General features: G+C 45.2%; 1 protein-coding gene and 1 pseudogene across 1 annotated transcript; both read right to left on the bottom strand.

Moving 5' to 3' along the window:
- Positions 1–2,087: 2,087 nt before the first annotated feature.
- Positions 2,088–9,295, bottom strand: LOC138819445 (UL-16 binding protein 5-like). Its single transcript, XM_070010965.1, has 5 exons — positions 9,044–9,295; positions 6,216–6,467; positions 5,527–5,805; positions 4,555–4,644; positions 2,088–3,336 (listed from the first exon to the last, which is right to left on the bottom strand). Exons 1-5 carry the CDS (start codon positions 9,129–9,131, stop codon positions 3,332–3,334), a joined length of 714 nt encoding a protein of 237 aa, XP_069867066.1. The 5' UTR covers positions 9,132–9,295; the 3' UTR covers positions 2,088–3,331.
- Positions 9,296–9,903: 608 nt separating this feature from the next.
- On the bottom strand, positions 9,904–16,682 carry LOC138818977 (histone PARylation factor 1 pseudogene; annotated as a pseudogene).
- Positions 16,683–19,139: the final 2,457 nt, after the last annotated feature.

Raw genomic sequence — 19,139 nt, 5'->3', positions numbered from 1 at the left:
CAGCCCAGGTTGGCTTTGAGCTGCTATCCTCAGATCTCAGCCTCCTCAGTAACTAGATGACAGGTATTAGCCATTGGCACATGGCTTCTGGTGGTGTTTTGAATGCTGACGTTGACTTCTTGATCTTCATTGTGACCAGTGCAGACTCAGTGATCTCCTTGGAAATCTTGAACATTTCCTTGGTCAAATTTTAGTCAGTTGAGCAGTACTCTTCTGAACCAGAACTGGAACTCTTAATAAGGTAAAGATGTATATACAGAGGGCTTGCACAAAGAGTACATTTCTTTTTGGACAATGTCACCCCTTCCCTGGCATTCTTTCAATTTTTTTTCCTTCCATCTCCACCCACAAGAAATTCATTTACTTCATAGTATCCAGGGAGTACCAACAGTGCATTTAGAACTGGGATTCTTGAAGTCTGTTTCACCACTCACTTCAGGATTTTAACCTGTCCACCACCTTATGGTAGGTTTGAGCTTGTACAGCTGGGCTTCAAAGCAAGATGGCTTTAGAGATTATAGGCTCATGCCTATAATCCTAGCTACTCAGGAAGCTGAGAGCTGAGCATTGCAGTTTGAAGTCAGCATGGGCAGAAAAGTCTATGAGACACTGATCTCCAATTGATCACAGAAGAAGCTGTCAGTGGAGCTGTGGTTTGAGTGGTAGAGGGCTAGCCTTGAGCAAAGGGAGCTCAGGCAACATGCCCAGGCTCAGAGTTTAAGCCCCAGCACCAGCAAACAAACAAATACACAAAAACAAAAGTAAGGTCACATGAGGATGTTGGTTCGGGCGGGATGGAGGTTCGTGTCTTCTTCTCCCCCACACTGTCAGCGCCTTGCCCTGCTTGCCATGGACTGTGTGTGAGCACTGCTCCTGCTGGGCCCGGCCTTGGCTGCCTGGCACTGCTGCTGCAAGGTGCCTGTCCGCTCCTAATCTCCCAAGCTTTCTCTCTCCCACGTTACTTCAGTTTTACACTCAAGTAATGAGTCAGTTTGGTTTTTTTTTTTTTATTGAGATTAGGTGATTACATAAATTTCACATATTTCACAGTATTGTGGAATAGGATGCTTAAAGTGACAAGCACATTTTAACCTTCACAAGGATGTCAATAAGTATTTAAAATTTAATTTTATATAACTTAAATATATTACTGTATGTTTTAGGATAAATATATATTACTTTCATGTACAAAGGGGTGCAGTTACATAAGATGGGCATACTGTACATTTCTCCTTGGCCCATGCTCTTCCCAGTTTTTCCCTCCCAACCCCAGTCACAAGTTGTATGGTTCATTTGGAACATAGTGTCTAGTAAGTACCACTGTTACATTTGTTCATTGGTATTAGTAGCTTTTAGCAAAAGTAGTTTCTAAGTATTCAGTGGGCTCTGAGTAAAACAAATGAACTAAAATCAAACACCAAAAACAGAATGCTAGAGTCATCATGATATATGATATCCAAATATTGATACAAAGTCTGGTGGCTCATGCCTGTAATCCTAGCTACTCAGGAGGCTGAGATCTGAGGATCACCGTTCAAAGTCAGCTCAGGCAGGAAAGTCCATGAGACTCTTATTTCCAGAAAACTGGAAGTGGCACTGTGGCTCAAGTGGTAGAGCACATGCCTTGGGCTGAAGAGCTCAGGGATAGTGCCCAAATCCAGAGTTCAATCCCCACAACCCATTAAAAAAAGCATAGCATGAATTGTTTCTAACATATTTATAAGATGATTTCTTTGTTGCTTTGTATGTCCCTCCCCCACGGTATAACCCCTGTTTTCACTGTATGTTGGTATAATTTGTGGAGATGAAGGGAAAAAACCAATTGTTTTAAAAGGGATACAGGTGGACCCACTGCAGCAATGAGATGTAGAAGATGTTATATCAAAAAACCAACTTTACAGCTTGGAAGTAGGGGGGGTGGGGAGGTGGGGGAGAGTGTTGATGGGAGGGCAGGAATGGTAATAGAAACAAAGGAGGAGGCAACAATGCTTGATAAGAAATGTACTCATTACCTTACTCATGTAATTGTAACAGTATTTTCACAATAAAACACTTATTAATTAAAAAATAAAATAGAATGTGATTATCATATAAATGGATACATAAAGCTATGAAATACAATGGAAGACATAAATAGATATGCATAAATAGGCAGATAAATAGATATGAATATGAATATATACATATAGATATATAATCTATATGTGTAAGATTTTAAGTAGATCATGGAATTTTAATGGCAATATTAGTTATAATACACAGGTCACATTCAGAGATTCAAGTATTCAATTATACCCTACCAACACAGAATCTGTTGTGCTTATTGAGATTTCTTGTTCAAAGCTAGTAGGAGCCTAACTATAAAATTCTATCACTTAGCAACAAGAGAAAATGGCCTAAGGTGTTAAGAATATACTGAATAAAACTAACAAAGACTGGAATGAAAATCCTGAGATGTTGAGGTTACAGTATTTCCATGGATCCTTGAATCTCAGGAGACAATAAGTAGCACCCAAGCAATGGAGGAAAGGGGTGTGGCTGCCATGGTGGTCAGGAGAGTTAAAGCACCAGTCAGAAGAGTCTGCCTTATAGTGACCCAGGGCGAGGACTAACGGTGATCATCAAATGAGAAAAGATGGAAGGTCTACTAAATTCTCACTTGATCTTGAGGAGCAGAAGAGCTGGGCTGAGTGTGAGTTTGGCTGGAGGCTCCTAGATTTGCCGTTTAACTTCCTTGTGTTTGAGAACTGAGTTTCAGGCGGTACTTTGGCAAGTGCTGGACATGGAGAGTTACCTCACTCACAGCACCACGGGCTCATCAGCTTCTTGGCAGCATCTTCAACTTTTTTCTTTTTTAACTTGTACAAGGCCTTGAACTCGGGGTCAGAGAGCTGTCCCTAAGCTCCTTTTTTTTTTTGTTGGCTGTGGGGCTTGAACTCTGGCCCTGAGTGCTGTCCCTCAGTTCTTCAGCTCAAGATGAGAGCTCTATCACTTGAGATACAGCTCCACTTCTGTTTTTCTGGTGCTTTACTAGAGATAAGAGTCTCTCAGGATTTTCCAGCCCCGGCTGGCTTTGAACCGTGATCCTCAGAGCTCAACCTCCTGAGCAGGTAGGATGACAGGTGTGAGCCACCAGCGCCCAGCCCTAAGCTCCTATGGCCCAAGGCGAGCACTCTCCCACTTGAGCTACAATGCCATGGCTTTGTTTGGTGATTAATTGGAGGTAAGAGTTTCATGGATTTTCCTGCTCTCACTGGCTTTGAACCTCACTCCTCAGATGTCCTCTCAGGCCTTTTATTCCATTCTGTGTTATTTTGGCTTTTGGCATTCTTCATCCTTTATAAACAAACAAGGAAACACATGACTGCAAGTTCCTGAGGAAACCTTGGGTCAGTGCTTCTGAGGGACCTTTCTCAGTCACCCCATCCCAGAGCTCCCCTCACTAAGTGTCATGTGTCTCCCTCACCCATCACCTCGGCTCCTTACAGCCATATGCACCTCTTCCTTCCTTTCCCATAACCCACATTCAGCTGCAGGGCCTCTTATAGATTGTAGTGCTCAGGCCTGAAGCTCTAATGCCTGACTTGCTCCCTGATGTACACTCTGCTCTAAGGGGTGGCCAGACCATAGAAAAGGGTCTGGTTTTTGGTTGCCCTGGCATTGGGGAGGGTGGCAAACAGACATCCTTCTCCCTTTTCTCTTAACCTCTACTCACCTGGGATCCACACAGTTCTGATGTCATGGCCCTGTCTCCACCTTGTGCATTCCTGCTCAGCTCAGCTGGTGAAGCACTTAATACCAGCCACAGCTTAATCCCCTCTGTCTCTGGGGTTAAATCTGCTCTGAGGAGAGGCCACTGAGCTGGTTCAGGATCTAACACCAGCAGAAGGCTGGATGCCAGGTGGCTCCTAGATTCCAAGAGTCCCCATTGGTCTGGCTTCCTTCTAGCCTGTGGCTGGGCCAACTAGACTCTCAGATTCCTACCTCAGCTGCTCAGACTTCAGACCGCATTGCATGGGAGTGCAGCCCTGAACTACTTCTACTGCTGAGTTGGGTCAGGAAAGGCCTTTCCAGTTGCCTAGCTTGGGAATGAGACACTGGCCATGCTCCTGTTCATCTGTAAGATGGAATCACCTTCATGTCTACACATCAAGGACAGAGCTACCATGCTGTTATGACTCCAATTGGATATTTTCTTTTTTGTGTTCCTGCTCTTCCCACACAAGTGTCACTGGACCCTCACAATTGGGCATTTGATGTGAACTAATTCTGCTAAACCCTTTTAGAATCAATAGGCCATATCTTGGTAGAGCCCCTCCCTTTCCCACTGCTCTGTGAGAGGGAACATTGCTGATATGGGCACTGAATATGCCCAAGCTATTGCCATCAAGTGCTAGGAGGTAGACTTCTCCTGTCTCCTGTCAGCATGAGAAGAGGCATTGTGGGACCGGAGTAGGACACTGGGATTTCATTTTCACATCCTCAGTCTTCACCCATCTACCCCTGTCCTCCTTCCCAATTGTGCCCAGAGCATCTGTTAACTCAAAGACTCACCTTGGTTGACAAATAAGGTGGATAAGGCAAGGAATAACACAACATAGATGTTGAGTGTGATTCTGGTGCATTTGTTTGGGGCTGGCTGAGCTGAAATAGAAACAGGAAGGTCAGTTCTTGTCTGGTCTCCAGATCTTAAGTGGCAGGTCACTAGACTCTGCTGCCTCAAGTAACTTAGTGATATCTCCTGTGTCTATCCTGCTGTTCTGTGGGGGCTGGTGAGGCTGGTCGTGAGGGAGAGAGCACTTCCTACTGTTCTGAAGGAGCTCATGGGAGAAGCCAGAGTTGGAAAAGTAACCTATGTTGCCTTCTGGCAGAAGAGAGGTGAGCCATGAAAATGGTGGGAGAGAAGGGCCTCGCGAGCTGCCCTGGGAGGTAGTTCTTTTGCTTAAATTTAATTTGATTGTAAAGGTGATGTACAGAGGGCTTACAGTTACAAAAGTAAGCTATGAGTACATTTGTTTTCAAGCACTGTGACCTCCTGCCTGGCTTTCTCCTGCCTTCCCTCCCCCCGGAAGGTAGCTCTGAAGGCTCTGTGGAAATGGATCAGGGGAGATGAGAAAGAATAGTGACTCTAGGAAAAGGCACCAATAAGAGGAGAGACTTGGAAGAAGAAGAATGACCGTAGCCCAGAGGCAGGGAGAAGTCCGCAGTGGATGGAGAATTTGGAGAAAGAGGGCAACACAGATCAAAACAAGTGTGGGCAGTGAGATTGAGAAGTCAGGGAGATAAGAAGAGAAGAGATGGAAGGATTGCACCTCTGACCGTTTATCCAAGGAAAAGTCACCATGAACTTGCCTAGGTGTACGAGCGCTCTCTCTCTCTCTCTCTCTCTCTCTCTCTCTCTCTCTCTCTCTCTCTCTTTCTTTCTTTCTTCCCCCTCACAAACACACACACACACATACACACACACACGTCAGAAATATGCCATTTAAAGAGAGTTACCTCTGTCTTCTGCTCCTGCCAACTTACCTGTGGGCTGCATTTCCTCCCAGGGACCCCAAAACTGCTTCAACCAGCTTGCACAGTCTCCTACTAAGGTCTTGTGGAAGACGTCAGTCACAGACCTGTCTTCTTCCAAAATCTTTTTTATCCAGCTGGATCCAGGATGGACCTCTGTCCATTGCTGGGTGTTGGAGTCAAAGTGGAGGAGTATCTGGCCATTGTACACTAACTGCCAGAACCCACTGATTTTTCCATTGCCTTCAGGCTGACAAGACATTTTGCCCAGTAGGGTGCAGGGATCTTCCCCTGGGAAAGAGATGGAAAGAAAGCAGACTCTGGTCTTGACACATGCGTTCCTTTCCCTCCTTCCCTTCCCTGTCTCCTCCCTCCTCCTTTCTTCCTGATACAGAGTTTTGAATCCCTGTCCTCCCACTCTAGCTTAGCTTTTCAATTTGTTGGAGATATTTCTGCTGGGGCTAGCTTCAAAGCCAGATGCTCAGAACTTAGCCTTAAAATTGCTAGAATTATAGGCCTGACCCACCAGTGTCCAGGCTTTCTCTCCTTGTATTTCTCCTCTTCTCTATTTTTCACATCACAGCCTTCACGCTGGACTTGTTGGAATCAACATCCAGGGTTTGTTTTTACATGAAAGTCATGCATTCCCTGTATCTGCCACCATACCTGCTCCTTCCTTCTGAGGACCACTTGGAACTTACCCGTGGTTGCACCACTCTCTAATTTAATCTGAGCCAGTAGCTGTCTGAGGATGTCCCCTATGTCTTTCAGAATATCAGGTTGTTTCTGCCAGGCCTCTGTTTCAATCACTTTCCTCCCGATTAGGCCCTCAGGACTGCACATGTGATTGCTACTGTTGTAGTAAAGGAATGTATGTTGATCCACTTGGCCGTAAGCTTCAAACCACCACTGATTTGAAACAACAGTGATATTATAGGAAAGAGAGTGAGCATCTGTGGGGAAAGACATACAATGAGGTTTGAGATAAAGAGCAAGAAATCCGGAGACACCCTGCCCCTCAAGACTGTGACACCAAGAAAATTCCTTAGGAAGTTGGAGCTGGCAAAAAAGGAAAAAAATTAACATTCCTTTTGGTCCTTCTTCTGCACTAGTAAAGTGTAGATCCTCCTCCATGGTTTGAGGAGGAAGAGAGGGTCCTGCCTGCCCGGAAAGCATGTATTCCTGTTCCACCTGCCCTCTCTCTCAGGCAGATACCTGTATTCATAAGCACCGGATTTTGTCATGGAAATTTCAGGTCTGCTATGTCAAGCAAAGTTCTGAGAAGGGCATTGCAGAGTGGACAAAATATGAAACATGTCTAGAGACATATCCAGTCCAATCTGCTCCATAGGAAGGCATAGAGGACTGCTGCTTACCAAGCATTCAAAGAATAGCCAGTGAATGAAGTGCTTCTGTTTTCCAAAGATCAGTGAACTGAATACCTAAGGCTGGTGGTAGGAGATGGCAGTACAGTCCCAATAGAAAGACCCCAGGTAGAGTGCTTAGTCCACATGGACAATGGGGGACAATGGTCGATATAATACAAGGGTGGCTGTCACCAGGGTCCTGGTCCCCAGAGGGCTCTGCCCAGGTTCATAGAATCCAAATTTCCTCAACATCATATGTTTGCCACAAACCCAGATATGGCTACATAAGAGGAGTTGAAGACAAATCCCAGAGATGGGTGATCAGGAAGCCAAGGCTGCCATTCCCAGAAAAGCTGGCCTCTGTGCCAGGTTTCCAGAAGTGATCCACTGCTCATACAGACCCACAGTCCTTTCTCAAGTAGAGAGCAGGTTCACAGAAAGAGGAGCCTTCAACTCCTCCCCATCAATACATGCTTCTTTCTGGCTCACTGCACTTCACTCATGCACTAAGGCTCCAGGGTCAGGCATGAAATTTCCAGAGGCTGTTAGTAAGGGCAACACTGTAACAACTGCAGGCTTTCCAGGCTAGAGACTCTGCTCCTATACTTTGGAAGCAGCCACAGGTAACCCATGAATGGCTGATGTGTCTGCCCCTGCCCCCAGGGCCTGTGACCCTGAGAGGTGTGTGCTGGGCAATCGTGCTGTGTGGAATTCGTGGCCATTGGTAAATGGACAGTCCCACCTGGTGTTCAGAAGGCTGTGCCATCTGCCACAGAGATATGTGCAGCAGTGCAAGCGCCTGGCATGGCACTGGGCTGGGAGACAGGGGCTGTCTGGTTCTGGGGAATGAGTGGACACAGCCTCAGCGGCACCATGCTGAGGTGGGCTACTGCCTCTCTCCGTCATCAGGCAGCCTGGCATTCTCACACAGGGAAGATGGCAGGAAATGAGGACATGGAATGTCATGTAGGAGCTTGAATAGTCAGACTTACCATAGTAGGTTAAGGGAGACAGGCAGGGATCTTCTTATGGGACAGCACACCTAGAGCAGCCCCTTACTGCAGAGCACAGGACTGAGATTGCCCTGTACAAGGAGTCCCAGGTGGCACAATTTCACCTCAAAGTCGGCTCACACCTGTGGCTCACACCTGCGGCTTCAGGGTGTGCCCACTTTGGCCCAGATGACCCAAGGAACCCACTGGACAGCCAAGGAGGCCACAGTGGTCTCAAACAATGGGAACTGTTCTGTCCTATCACTCAGGCCAGCCAAAGCCACAGGCAGCACAGGGGCCCTGCTGAGTGATAAGCACACACTTGGATCCCAGGCAGGAAGTTGAGCTGGCCACCCACACTCAGACCTTGATAGACTCAAATCTGAGTTCAGGAGACTAGGGTCCCAGATGAAGCCACTGCTCATTCCTGTGATCCTAGCTACTCAAGAGGCTGTCATCTGAGGGCCAATTTCGGAACAAGACTGGGCAGGAACGAGCATGAGACCTCATCTGCGATTACTAAAGAAAAAAGAAGCCAGCTGGAAGTGGTGCTGTGGCTCAAGTGCTAGAGTGCTGCTAGCCTTGAGCAAAAGGAATTTAGGGACAGTGGCCAGGCCCTGAGTTCAAGCCTGAGGACCAGCCCCAAAAAGGAGGGGGGGATGGGAGGAAGGGAATTCAAAGGCAAAGACTGCTGGGGGTACCCTGGAGGTTGTGGCTCTGTGTGTAAAGGGAGAGGAGATGGGAGGAGATTGTCCCGCTGTGGGGTAATTCACATCTCCGGCCTGATCATATCCTGTGCTAGGGATCTCCTATCCACAGTAGAGCAGAAAGAAGATGCTGTGTTGGTGTTTGTGGGGAGAGGCGGTGGGGGGGGCCTGGGGACGCTGCTGTGAGGAGGGTGGTTCAGCTAGGGGAAGGAAGGGTCTGGCCTTTAAACTTTCCTTTTGCTCTCTCCTTTGCTGTAGCCCAACCCCCCTTACTCTTGGGGTGCTTAACCTGTTACTTTTCTCCATGGCTGCTCAGGCCGGCTGCTGGCGGGCTGGGCAGGGCTGGGGTGGGCTGGGGTGGGCGCGGGGGCGACCGGCTGCGCCCTGGGCTGGGTGACAGGCGCAGCCCCACGGGGAAGCCCACGCGGATCGCACCCATTCCCGGCTTGGGACCCGAACTCACCGGCCACATTCCAGCTCAGCAGTCCGCAGAGCAACCGCAGAATCCAGCTGTCCCGCGGTGCGGATGCGGAGTGTCCCGCGCGCGCCATGCTGGCTGGCTTCCCGCGGACGGCGGCGCCGGACCGCGAGCCTGAGCCTGAAAGCGCACGGCGCGCCTGAGCCCCGGGTCCCGCAGGCAGGCCAGGCCGGCTCGCGGCTCCGGGCCCCTCCGCTCGAGCCCGCAGCTCCGCGCCCGCGCCCTTTCCCCACGACCCTCCCGTGTCCGGCGTCACCCCGTCACCCCAGCTCTGGCGAAGAATCTGGAGAGTTCTAAGGTCTTAAGGGCGCCAACCCGTGGAAGCTCCGTTGTCTGCGCAGCTTCCTGATTGAATCTCAGGGCGAAGGACACTCCCAGACACGTCACGTCCAGCCGTGTGTGGCCAGTGTCCAAGAATCACACTCTGCTTCTTCACCTCTAGTTTGGAAGCCACCTCCGTACGCAGCAGCAGCAGCCGAGCCAGGACGGTGTTCTGCTGCCATGGACCCTTGATTCACATCTTCCTTGGGCGAAGCAGTGTGTTATTCATCTTAGCTACCACAAGACTATTTCTCTTTTCTTTTCTGTTCTTTTCCTTTCTCATTCTTTCTTTCTTTCTTTCTTTCTTTCTTTCTTTCTTTCTTTCTTTCTTTCTTTCTTTCTTTCTTTCTTTCTCTTTCTTTCTTTCTCTTTCTTTCTTTCTTCCTTTCTTTCTTCCTTTCCTTTCTTTTTTTAGTAAATGTTTCCGTTTTTCCATTTATTTTCCATGTTCCTTAAAAACAACCCCCCCGTAAGTCTGATATGGCATTTAAAATTATTATACACCAAACAGAACAAGCCCTCATTTATCCTGCAAGTTCGTCTATGTTCTCTTTATTTCTGTTTGCCAGATGATCTTCAATAATTTCTGCAAATAGATTCCTCTTCAGCAGATTATATGCAAGAGGTAAAAGTTGGCCAGCAACTTTATGAAAATATGAACCATAGCAAAAGAGGTCCATTCCCAATTCAAGCCCCATGCCATAATCACATTCATCATTAGCAAACTGTACAGAGGTCATTATTTCCTGAATAGGAGCAAATGCCTTTAGTCAGTCTCTCATCATTTGCAGCCTCAGCAATTGTCTTGCAAATTCTCTTAAGGCCAGCATCTGTCTCAGGGAGCTCTCTATACCCAACATCATTTTTATCTACTGGGACAACTAGGCTTGCACCATGAAAGGTCTTGGTAACAACTTTTTTGTCTCTCTGTTTCATCTTCATGGTTCTCTGTTCCAGTGAGGATCCCAGTTTTCTGGCTCCATCTGTGAGTTTTTCATCTATGCTTTTCAAGAGGCTGGTTTTCTTTTTATCAGTTGCTTCTTTAAGTTTTTTCATCAAAAATAATTTGTCTGCAGCAAACATATTATCTCCACTTTGAACAATTACACAGTTCTTCTTTGCTTCATTTGTACCAACATATACAGGAAGTTCATCAGGAGAATCTCTGAAATATCCCACGTGGTACTGAGTTTTATTATCTCCTATAATAATGGAACTCAGGAGGATCATAATAAAACCTCCAGTGAAGATTAAAATTTAAGTCTGTGGATTTTTTCTTTAATTTATGTTTTCCAGCAAGGATATCATAAGGACCCACTAATCGAAGTCCAAGGCTTGTAGAAAGTGAATCAGCTGGGTTTTCAGGATTAAGTTCTTCACAAAACTTCCAGAAGTGATAGAAATCTTCAGGCTGAGAAAGCTTGTAATGATTTTCTATTTCTCTTCGAAGGTCACTGGGGATGTCAGCTTCACAAGATTTACTTTTCTTTTCTTCAACTGTCTTTTCACACTGCTGACCCTCTCTGCGGAGCGAGGCTTCCCGCTGCCACCTCCGCCATGGCCACCGTCGCCGCCTCGGACCATCCTCTCTTTCCTTTCTTTGTTATTTCTTTCTTGTTTGTCTCTTTCCTTTCCCTCTTTCTACCTTTTTCTCTCTTTCACTTTTCTTTCTTTTCTTTCTTTCTCTTTTTTGTGTCATTCTCTCTCCCTCCCTCCCTCCCTGCTTTCCTCCCTACCTCCCTCCCTTCCTCTCTTCATCCCTTCCTCTCTCCCTCTCTCCCTCTCTCCCTCCCTCCCTCCCTCCCTCCCTCCCTCCCTCCCTCCCTCCCTCCCTCCCTCCCTTCCTTCCTTCCTTCCTTCCTTCCTTCCTTCCTTCCTTCCTTCCTTCCTTCCTTCCTTCCTTCCTTCCTTCCTTCCTTCCTTCCTTCCTGCCTGCCTGCCTGCCTTCCTGCTTGCCTGTCTGCCTGCCTGCCTGCCTTCCCTTCTGCTTTCCTTCCTTCCTTTTTTCTTATGCCAGTCCTGAGGCTTGAACTCAGGGCGTGGCTACTGTCCTGGAGCCTTTTGTGCTCAAGCTACAACTGTACCAGTAGAGCCACAGTGCCACTGCCACTTTTTCTGTGATTTCATAGGAGATCAGAGTGTCAAGATGGATCCTGCCTGGGCAGGCTTTGAAAGAAGATTCTCAAATCTCAGCCTCCTGAGTAGCTACAATCATAGGTGTGAGCCACCAGCACCTGCCTGCAATTATTTCTTATCTCTCTGTGTCAATAATCATCTTCTCCAATGACCATGCCTGTCTTTGACTTTTTCTTGCCTCATTCTTAAAGCTATTTAGTTTAAAAAAATCTTTGAGTTCTTTAAAAAATTTCTTTGTTAAGTAATCACATAAATTTCATAAGCATAGCTATGCTTAATTGAAGTCACAAACACATTTTACCCTTCACAATGCAAATTGCCCTTATTTTGATCTACAAAGCTTATGAACTGTACAAATGTTAACAACAGAACTATTTCTTCCAAATGGGGTGATTGTTCCTTTCTTTCCTTTTGCACAGCGTCAGCTGTTCCCTCATTCTCTCTCATTCCCTCCCTCCCTCACTGCCCATGAGTTGCTTAGTTCTCTTTCCTCAATGTCCAGTGCAGCTGATGGACCCTCTGCTGTATTTTTTCACCCATTTTCCTCCAAATCTGTGCCTTCCTCCTAGCTTCCCGCAGATGTGCATGTGTATACAGCCTGTATGGGGTCCAAAACATAGAGTCACCTAGAAACTACATGACAACTTAAGAAGAGGTCCTTTATTTCTTTTTCTTTTTCTTTCTTTCTTTTTTTTTTTTTTTTTTGGTCCAATCATGGGGCCTGAACTCTGGGCCTGGGCGCTGTCCCTCAGCTCTTCAGCTCAAGGCTAGCACTCTACCACTTGAGCCATAGCACCACTTCTGGCTTTTTTCTTTTTTGCTTATGTGGTGCTGAGGAATCGAACCCAGGGCCTCATGCATGCAAGGCAAGCGCTCTACCACTGAGCCACCTTCCCAGCCCAGGTCCTTTATTTCTTGAGTCCTGTTTACTTTGTCATATCTCATTCCATTTTGAAAGTAACATCAGCATATCAGGGAGAACATGTGCTATTTGTGTCTCTGATCTAGATTATCTCACTCAATATGTTTTATTCTAATTCCATCCATTTCCCTGCAAATGCCATTATTTTGTTCTTTCTAAAGACTGTGTCATATTCCATTGTATATAGGTACCACCATTTTTGGATCTGTTCATCTGTGGTGGGGCACCTGGCTTGTTTCCATATTCTGGCTATTGTGAACAGTGCAGCAATGAACATGGAGGTGCACGTGTGCTTGTCATATCCACCCCTCCCCCCACTCCGCCAAAGTTGTAAAGTTCATTTTTTGACAGAACAACTTGTACATCTCATTGTTGCAATGGGTCCACCTGTATCCCTAGTTAAACAATTTGTTTTTTCCCTTCCCCTCCACAGATTATACCAACATCAAATACAGTGAAAGCAAGGGTTATATCGTGGGGGAGGGACATACAAAGCAACAAAGAAATCATCTTACAAATAGGTTAGAAACAATTGCATGAATGAAAAATCATTTGAATACTTATCTTGGGGTTCATTTCACCTAACATCAACTTGCATTGCTTCTTTTGCCTAGAATTGCTTTGGCTATTCTAGGTCTTTTGCTGTTCCTTATGAATTTTTGGATTGTTTTCTGTTTCAGTAAAGAATGTCATTTGGACGGAATTGCATTGAAGGGCAGTATGGCCATTTTCACAATGTTGCCATTTTCACAATGAGACACCTAGGAAATCTCCATCCCTTCATTCTAAAGGCCTAAAACATGTATAAAGTCACACCCAGAAAAAAATGTTAATACTGATTTATATGTGCTCCACAATGAAACAGACTTTCCACTTTACTTTCTAGCCTGGCTTGGCCACCTGCTCCCTGGAAGAGGATCAACCAGGTGAAGAACTGTCCACCAAAAAGCTATCCATCTATAACAGCTTCACAAACACCACACTGTGGCTCTTCAGAGTAATGATGAAAAGCAATGGTGAGGAATTTACTTTACATTGAAACCTCATTCCTTCCATAGCTGGTGCCCACCCCCCAAAAAAATGTGATAAGCCAGGAGCCGGTGGCTTGCACCTGTAATCCTAACTACTCTGGAGGGTAAAAGTCTTTCCATTTCCTGGTGTCCTCTTCAATTTCTTTCTTTAGATTTTTATAATTTTCACTAAATAGGTCCTTTGCAACTTTGGTTAGGTTAATTCCTAGATAGTTTATTGTTTTGGAGGTTATTGTGATTGGAGTTGTTTTCCTGATTTCCTTTTCTGCTTGTATATTGTTGGTGTACAGAAAGGCAACTGATTTTTGTGGGTTCATTTTGTATCCTGCTCCTTTGCCAAAGTGGTTTATTAGATCTAGGCAAATGGGAGTGGTGTTTTTTTGAGGTACAAGATCATGTCATCTGCAAATAGGGATAGTTTAATTTCTTCTTTCCCTATGTGGATCCCTTTCATTTCCTTCTCTTTCCTTATTGTGCTGGCTAAGGATTTCCTTCGAGTGTTAATGAAATTGTTTTGTTTGTCAGTAGTAGGAATTGAACTGGGGGCCTCATGTTTGCTAGGTCACCCCTGTACCACGTGAGCCATTCTGGAGTCCAGATTTAATACCATCTGAATACTCTCTTCCCCTCTCTTCTTGTGTAAGGACTCTTGTTCTGATCTTCCTCTCAGCCCAAAAGACACATCCTCCTGGTGATAATGTTCAGTGTGTTAGGCATGGCTCCTCCAAGATTAAGTCATTTATGTTGATTTTTTCACAATGGTTGGTTCAATCATTTGTCTTTTAGCTATGGTTAGGAAAGAGGAAGAATATGGGGCTGTGAACAAAAGAACAAAGATGTGGCCAGCAGTGAGCACAGGTTGATATCATGATTTGAGTTCAATAACAATATCAGTTAAAGGCTGGGAATGTGGCTTAGCGGTAGAATGCTTACCTTGCATGCATGAGGCCCTAAGTTCAATTCCTTTGTACCACATAATGAAAAATAAATGCAATTAATTTAAAATAGATCAGTTCAGCTATATTAAGTTAAAGCAGAATATTAGAATTTTTACTTCACTTGTTTTGCTTTTTCATGTGGTTATTATGAAATTGCATATGGGCCTAAATTGTGGCTTGCACTGGATTTCTATTAGATCACAGATCTATAGTTTCTGTGTATTTTTCTTTTTTTCCTCCTTGAATCTGCTTGTATATAAAAATTTGGAAGCAAACAGCACCTTACTGAAAGCAAACAAAAACCTCAGATCCTTACAACACATCCTAATGCCTCATACATTTAGTAGTGGTAGAAATATGCCCCTTCTCTCTTTCCTGCTTATCTTCTTTAGGTCTCTCACACACGTGTGAGTCTCTTAGAATCTACCTCAGATTTCAAGAGGACAGGACTTGACCTCGAGATTTAGGTCTGGCCCTGCAGTACCACACTGGCCAGTCCTTGGGGTCCTGATATAGACTTCAAGCACGTTCATCTCGATGATGTCACATTGGTTTCTGGGCCTCACAGGAATTAGCTGCCTACAGGACCCATATGGGATATTCCCAGGCTCTCCAGGTAAGGCCCACTCACAGTGGCATTGAGCTCCTTTGGATCCTGGAGTAGTGAGTGCTTCATGGTAATGTACACCCACCCGAGCACCCAGGACCTCTGAGCCTCGGATGTTGTCCTACATGATAAGGAGCCCTAAGACAATCAAGGGGAGGCGAGTGGTGGTGGTGCCATGTCATCTGTGCCTTGTTTTCCACGGGTTGTTGGTGCTGATGGGGATGTGGCTGTTGCTCATTAGTTCCCTTGTTCCTGGGTTCCTGTGAACTGAGGCTGTGTCCTGAAGCCACTCTGAGGAGACTGCATGGAGGAAGGCGTCTGTGTGGGCTCAAATAACATGCTTCAGTATGTCTGTCCTCCTGAGCCAAATCTTTCTCTGATCCTTATTCATAGGTACTGCCCTGGCTTGGCTGCCTTCAGCTCTGGCTGTTTCTGTGTTTAGGGTCTGAGAGTCTGTGGTTTTCCCCTCTAATTCTATTGTATGTTTCTGTGGTGTCTCCATTTTGGGCAGTTCTAGTGTTGGTACTTACGGCCTCCACTTCTTAGGCAAGGACTTTACCAATTGAGTCTTGCCTCCATTTCTTATAATTAAATAATTAACTTGTGGTCCTGGGGCTTGAATCCAGGCCTTAGGCACTGTCCCTTCGCTTTCTTGCTCAAAGCTAGCACTCTATCCTTTGAACCCCAGCTCCACTTATGGCTTGTTGGTGGTTAATTGGAGGTATGTGTGTCATGGGTGTGGCTGCCCACACCCCGAGACAACACGAAGGGATACCCGAGCAGAAGAACGGAGAAAAGACAGAGAGAGGCAGGGAGCCAGCAGGTCCAGCACTCATGGGCCTCCGAACTCCGAGATCTCTGTAAGCAAGCTTATTTATTTAGTTCAGTGCAGGGGATGCCAGTACAGATATGTGCAGAAAACAGGTTATCAATCCATCCTGTGATTACAACCATTAACCTGATGTATAGTTTGTATACATAGTGACCGTTGACTACTTTATTGTTAACAAGTAGAGGAAAGCCATAAACAGTTAACTGTAACATAGACATTCATCTTATGCCCAAGATCACACGCTTTCTAGGGTCCAAATGGCTCTAAGTTAAACATCTTAGGGTCCAGTTAATGGTGGCATCTCTACCTCTTACCTCTTTCCTGGTCCTACCCTCAGAGTTCTCTACATATGAGTTTTCCTCTCCTGGCTGGGTTTGAACCTTCACTCTTAGATCTCAGCTTTCTAAGTAGCTAGGATTATAAGGCTGAGCCACCAGTGCCAGGCCTGTTTCTTTGAAATAAATCCTTGCCAAAACGTATGCCTTGCAAGACTCTCCTTTTGTGGGACTCCTTGAGATGCTATTGAATATAGATCTCATGTGGTTGTAATATGTGTGGAAAGTGGGGTGCTGAGGGACCCTTCCTCCTTCTTCCTGGCCCCTTTCCTCTACCTCTCGCTATAATTTGGAAGCTGCCAAGTGGCCTGGAAACCACGGCAGACACGTCACTACCCTCAGAGGCCTCTGTCTCTGAGAGGAACTGCACTCCCAGAATGGGTGTGTAGCCCTGCCCCCACTTCCTCAAAGCCAGTGAGGCCAGGACCTACATCAATGCGTCAATGCCGCAGCTGCTGCCAGAAAACCAGAAAAATGCTGTAGGGCGTGCCCACAGAGTCATGGACGCCTGCCCTCTGGGCCACTTCCAGAATATGTAATGATGAAATATAATTGACACCCAGGAATGTGGTTTGCAGAACCACAGTCTAAGAAACACAGTGTCACTTCAGTGTTGTCTTTTCTTTTTGTTAGTCGTGGGGCCTGAACTTTGGGCCTGGGCTCTTGTCCTTCAGCTGATGGCGATTAACACTCTACCACTTGAGCCACAGCACCACTTCTGCTTTTTTGGCTTATGTGGTGCTGAGGACTTGAACCCAGGGCCTCATGCATGCACTCAACCATGGAGCCATCTTCCTAGCCCACTCAGTGGTTTTCTAGTATGGACTGAAGGAAGAAGATGAGAACCAATTTCTCCTCCATCCTGGGGACAAGGACTTGGGATACTGTTTCATTATAGTTTTGAAATGCAGAAAGCAACATTGTCTCTTGCATATTGATTTATCAGATGTACCTTAATACATGTATACCCACACCTCTCCATAGCTACATACCTACCATTTGTCTACATTTCTGTATATATGTACACAGTTACTAGAAAAGGTAGTAAGGTAAGTAGAGATTTTACACACAGATGCTAGAACCAGTGTGGTGTTTCAAATGCTGTTTGTGTAGCAGGTATCACCTGTGTTTTCTTTACCTCTCTCTCCAAGACTTCTTTTTTGTTGCTGTTGTAGATCATGGGGCTCCAACTCAGTACCTGGGTGCTGTCCCTGAGTTTTTTTGCTCACAGCTAGTGGTCCACCACTTTGAGCCACAGCTCTACTTCTGGTTTTCTGGTAGATAATGGGAGATAAGAGTCTCACAGACTTTTCCTGCCAAGGCTGGGTTTGAACCGCGATCCTCAGAATCTCAGCCTCCAGAGTAGCTAGGATTACAGCACCCAGCCTCAAACACTTTCTTTCTCTGTGTATAAAACAGGTATAAAGACAATGATCCCCTCAAAACAAAGTTGTGAGGCTCACATGAGATGGGGACACATAATAAACTTAGCATAATACTCGTGATTATTGCCTTTGTCAATCCCAACTCTGTGATGAGGGAGCTGAGGTTGTAGGTAGTGAACACAATTCATTTTATATCTTGGAAACTCACTGAACTCTGGGTCTTGAATTCTTGGCCTTTCAGATAAGGGAGTTGTCCTACCATGACTTCCCAACCTCCTGACTTCCTCCAAGTTTTCCCTGGAGGAAATGAGACACAGAAAGTTGTTAATTCAGCATGTTGGGGGAGCAGGCTGGAGAGTTTTGGCTCCACGCATTTGTAATTCCCAAAATCCAAATGCTAAAGTTCCCCCAAATTCCCCATTTGAAGCTTTTTAGCACTTTCAAGAATTCACTGGCAAAAATGTGTCCCTGACTACTAATGACAAGATAAACATCTACTCAAATGGTTTATAAAACTATGTGCGTGGAATGTACATGAACCTTGAACGAATCTCTGTTTTTAGAGTTGGATTCCTTCCCCAAGGCATTTCATTTTGTGTAAGCAAATATATCAAAATCCAAATTAGGCTGGGCACTGGTGGTTTATGCCTATAATCCTAGCTACTTAGCAGACTGAAATCTGAGGATTGAAGCCAGTTTGGGTAGGAAAGTCTATGAAAATTCTCTTCTCCAATAAACTGCCAAAAAAGCTGGAAATGGAGCTGTGATTCAAGTGATAGAGTGCTAGCCTTGAGCAAAAGAAGCTCAGGGATGGTGCCCAGGCCCTGAGTTCAAATCCCAGACCCAGCACCAAAAAAACCCAAACCCAAGCCCCAAAGCAAAACCAAAACAAAAGTGCAAACAAATCCCAAATTGGAAACATTTCTGGTCCCAAACATTTCAGGCAAGGGGTGCTGTTATTGCTATTATTTTTAATGAAGTATTGCTATTATGTTTTTTGGGGGGAGCGTCTCAAAATATAATTTAAAACTATTTTGTACCAGTACAATATATTAATTTTACAAATGTAAAATTTTATCAGCTGTTAAAGCATTTGCAAAAACCACACATTCTACTTCAGCTTTATTGCAAATATCTATAAGAAAATATTAATTTTTAAATTAGAAAACATAAAAATGCTTTTAATATAGAAGAGACGATCTGATTTTAAAGACAATACTCTATAAGAATGTCTACCCAGAAAATAACAAACTTTCACAGGTTACCAAGAGCTGGACAGATGCTTCAGCAAATCCAGTACAAAGCTCTGTTTAAAACCAGTCCAAGATACTTAATCCAAGCTGTAGCATCATTCTTCATTAGAAATCTAAGACACCATATTGCTATTATTTTTAATGAAGTCTTACTATTTTGATTTGCCTCTATATGCTGCCTGAAAGAAACATGATAAAAACCACCAGGAGATCCTTCAAATGGAAAAGAGGCCAATGACTGGTTGCTAAATTCAAAACAAACACCAGGGGGCATTTTAGTCAAAGAAAGGAAGATGGACTATTCAGGGAGGGACAGTCTGG

Source organism: Dipodomys merriami, unplaced genomic scaffold (genome assembly GCF_024711535.1).
Source record: "Dipodomys merriami isolate MVZ:Mamm:240054 unplaced genomic scaffold, mDipMer1.0.p SCAF_8, whole genome shotgun sequence".
Taxonomy (NCBI): domain Eukaryota; kingdom Metazoa; phylum Chordata; class Mammalia; order Rodentia; family Heteromyidae; genus Dipodomys; species Dipodomys merriami.
Note: the sequence above shows the minus strand (reverse complement) of the source record. Positions and strands in the feature narration are given on the sequence as shown.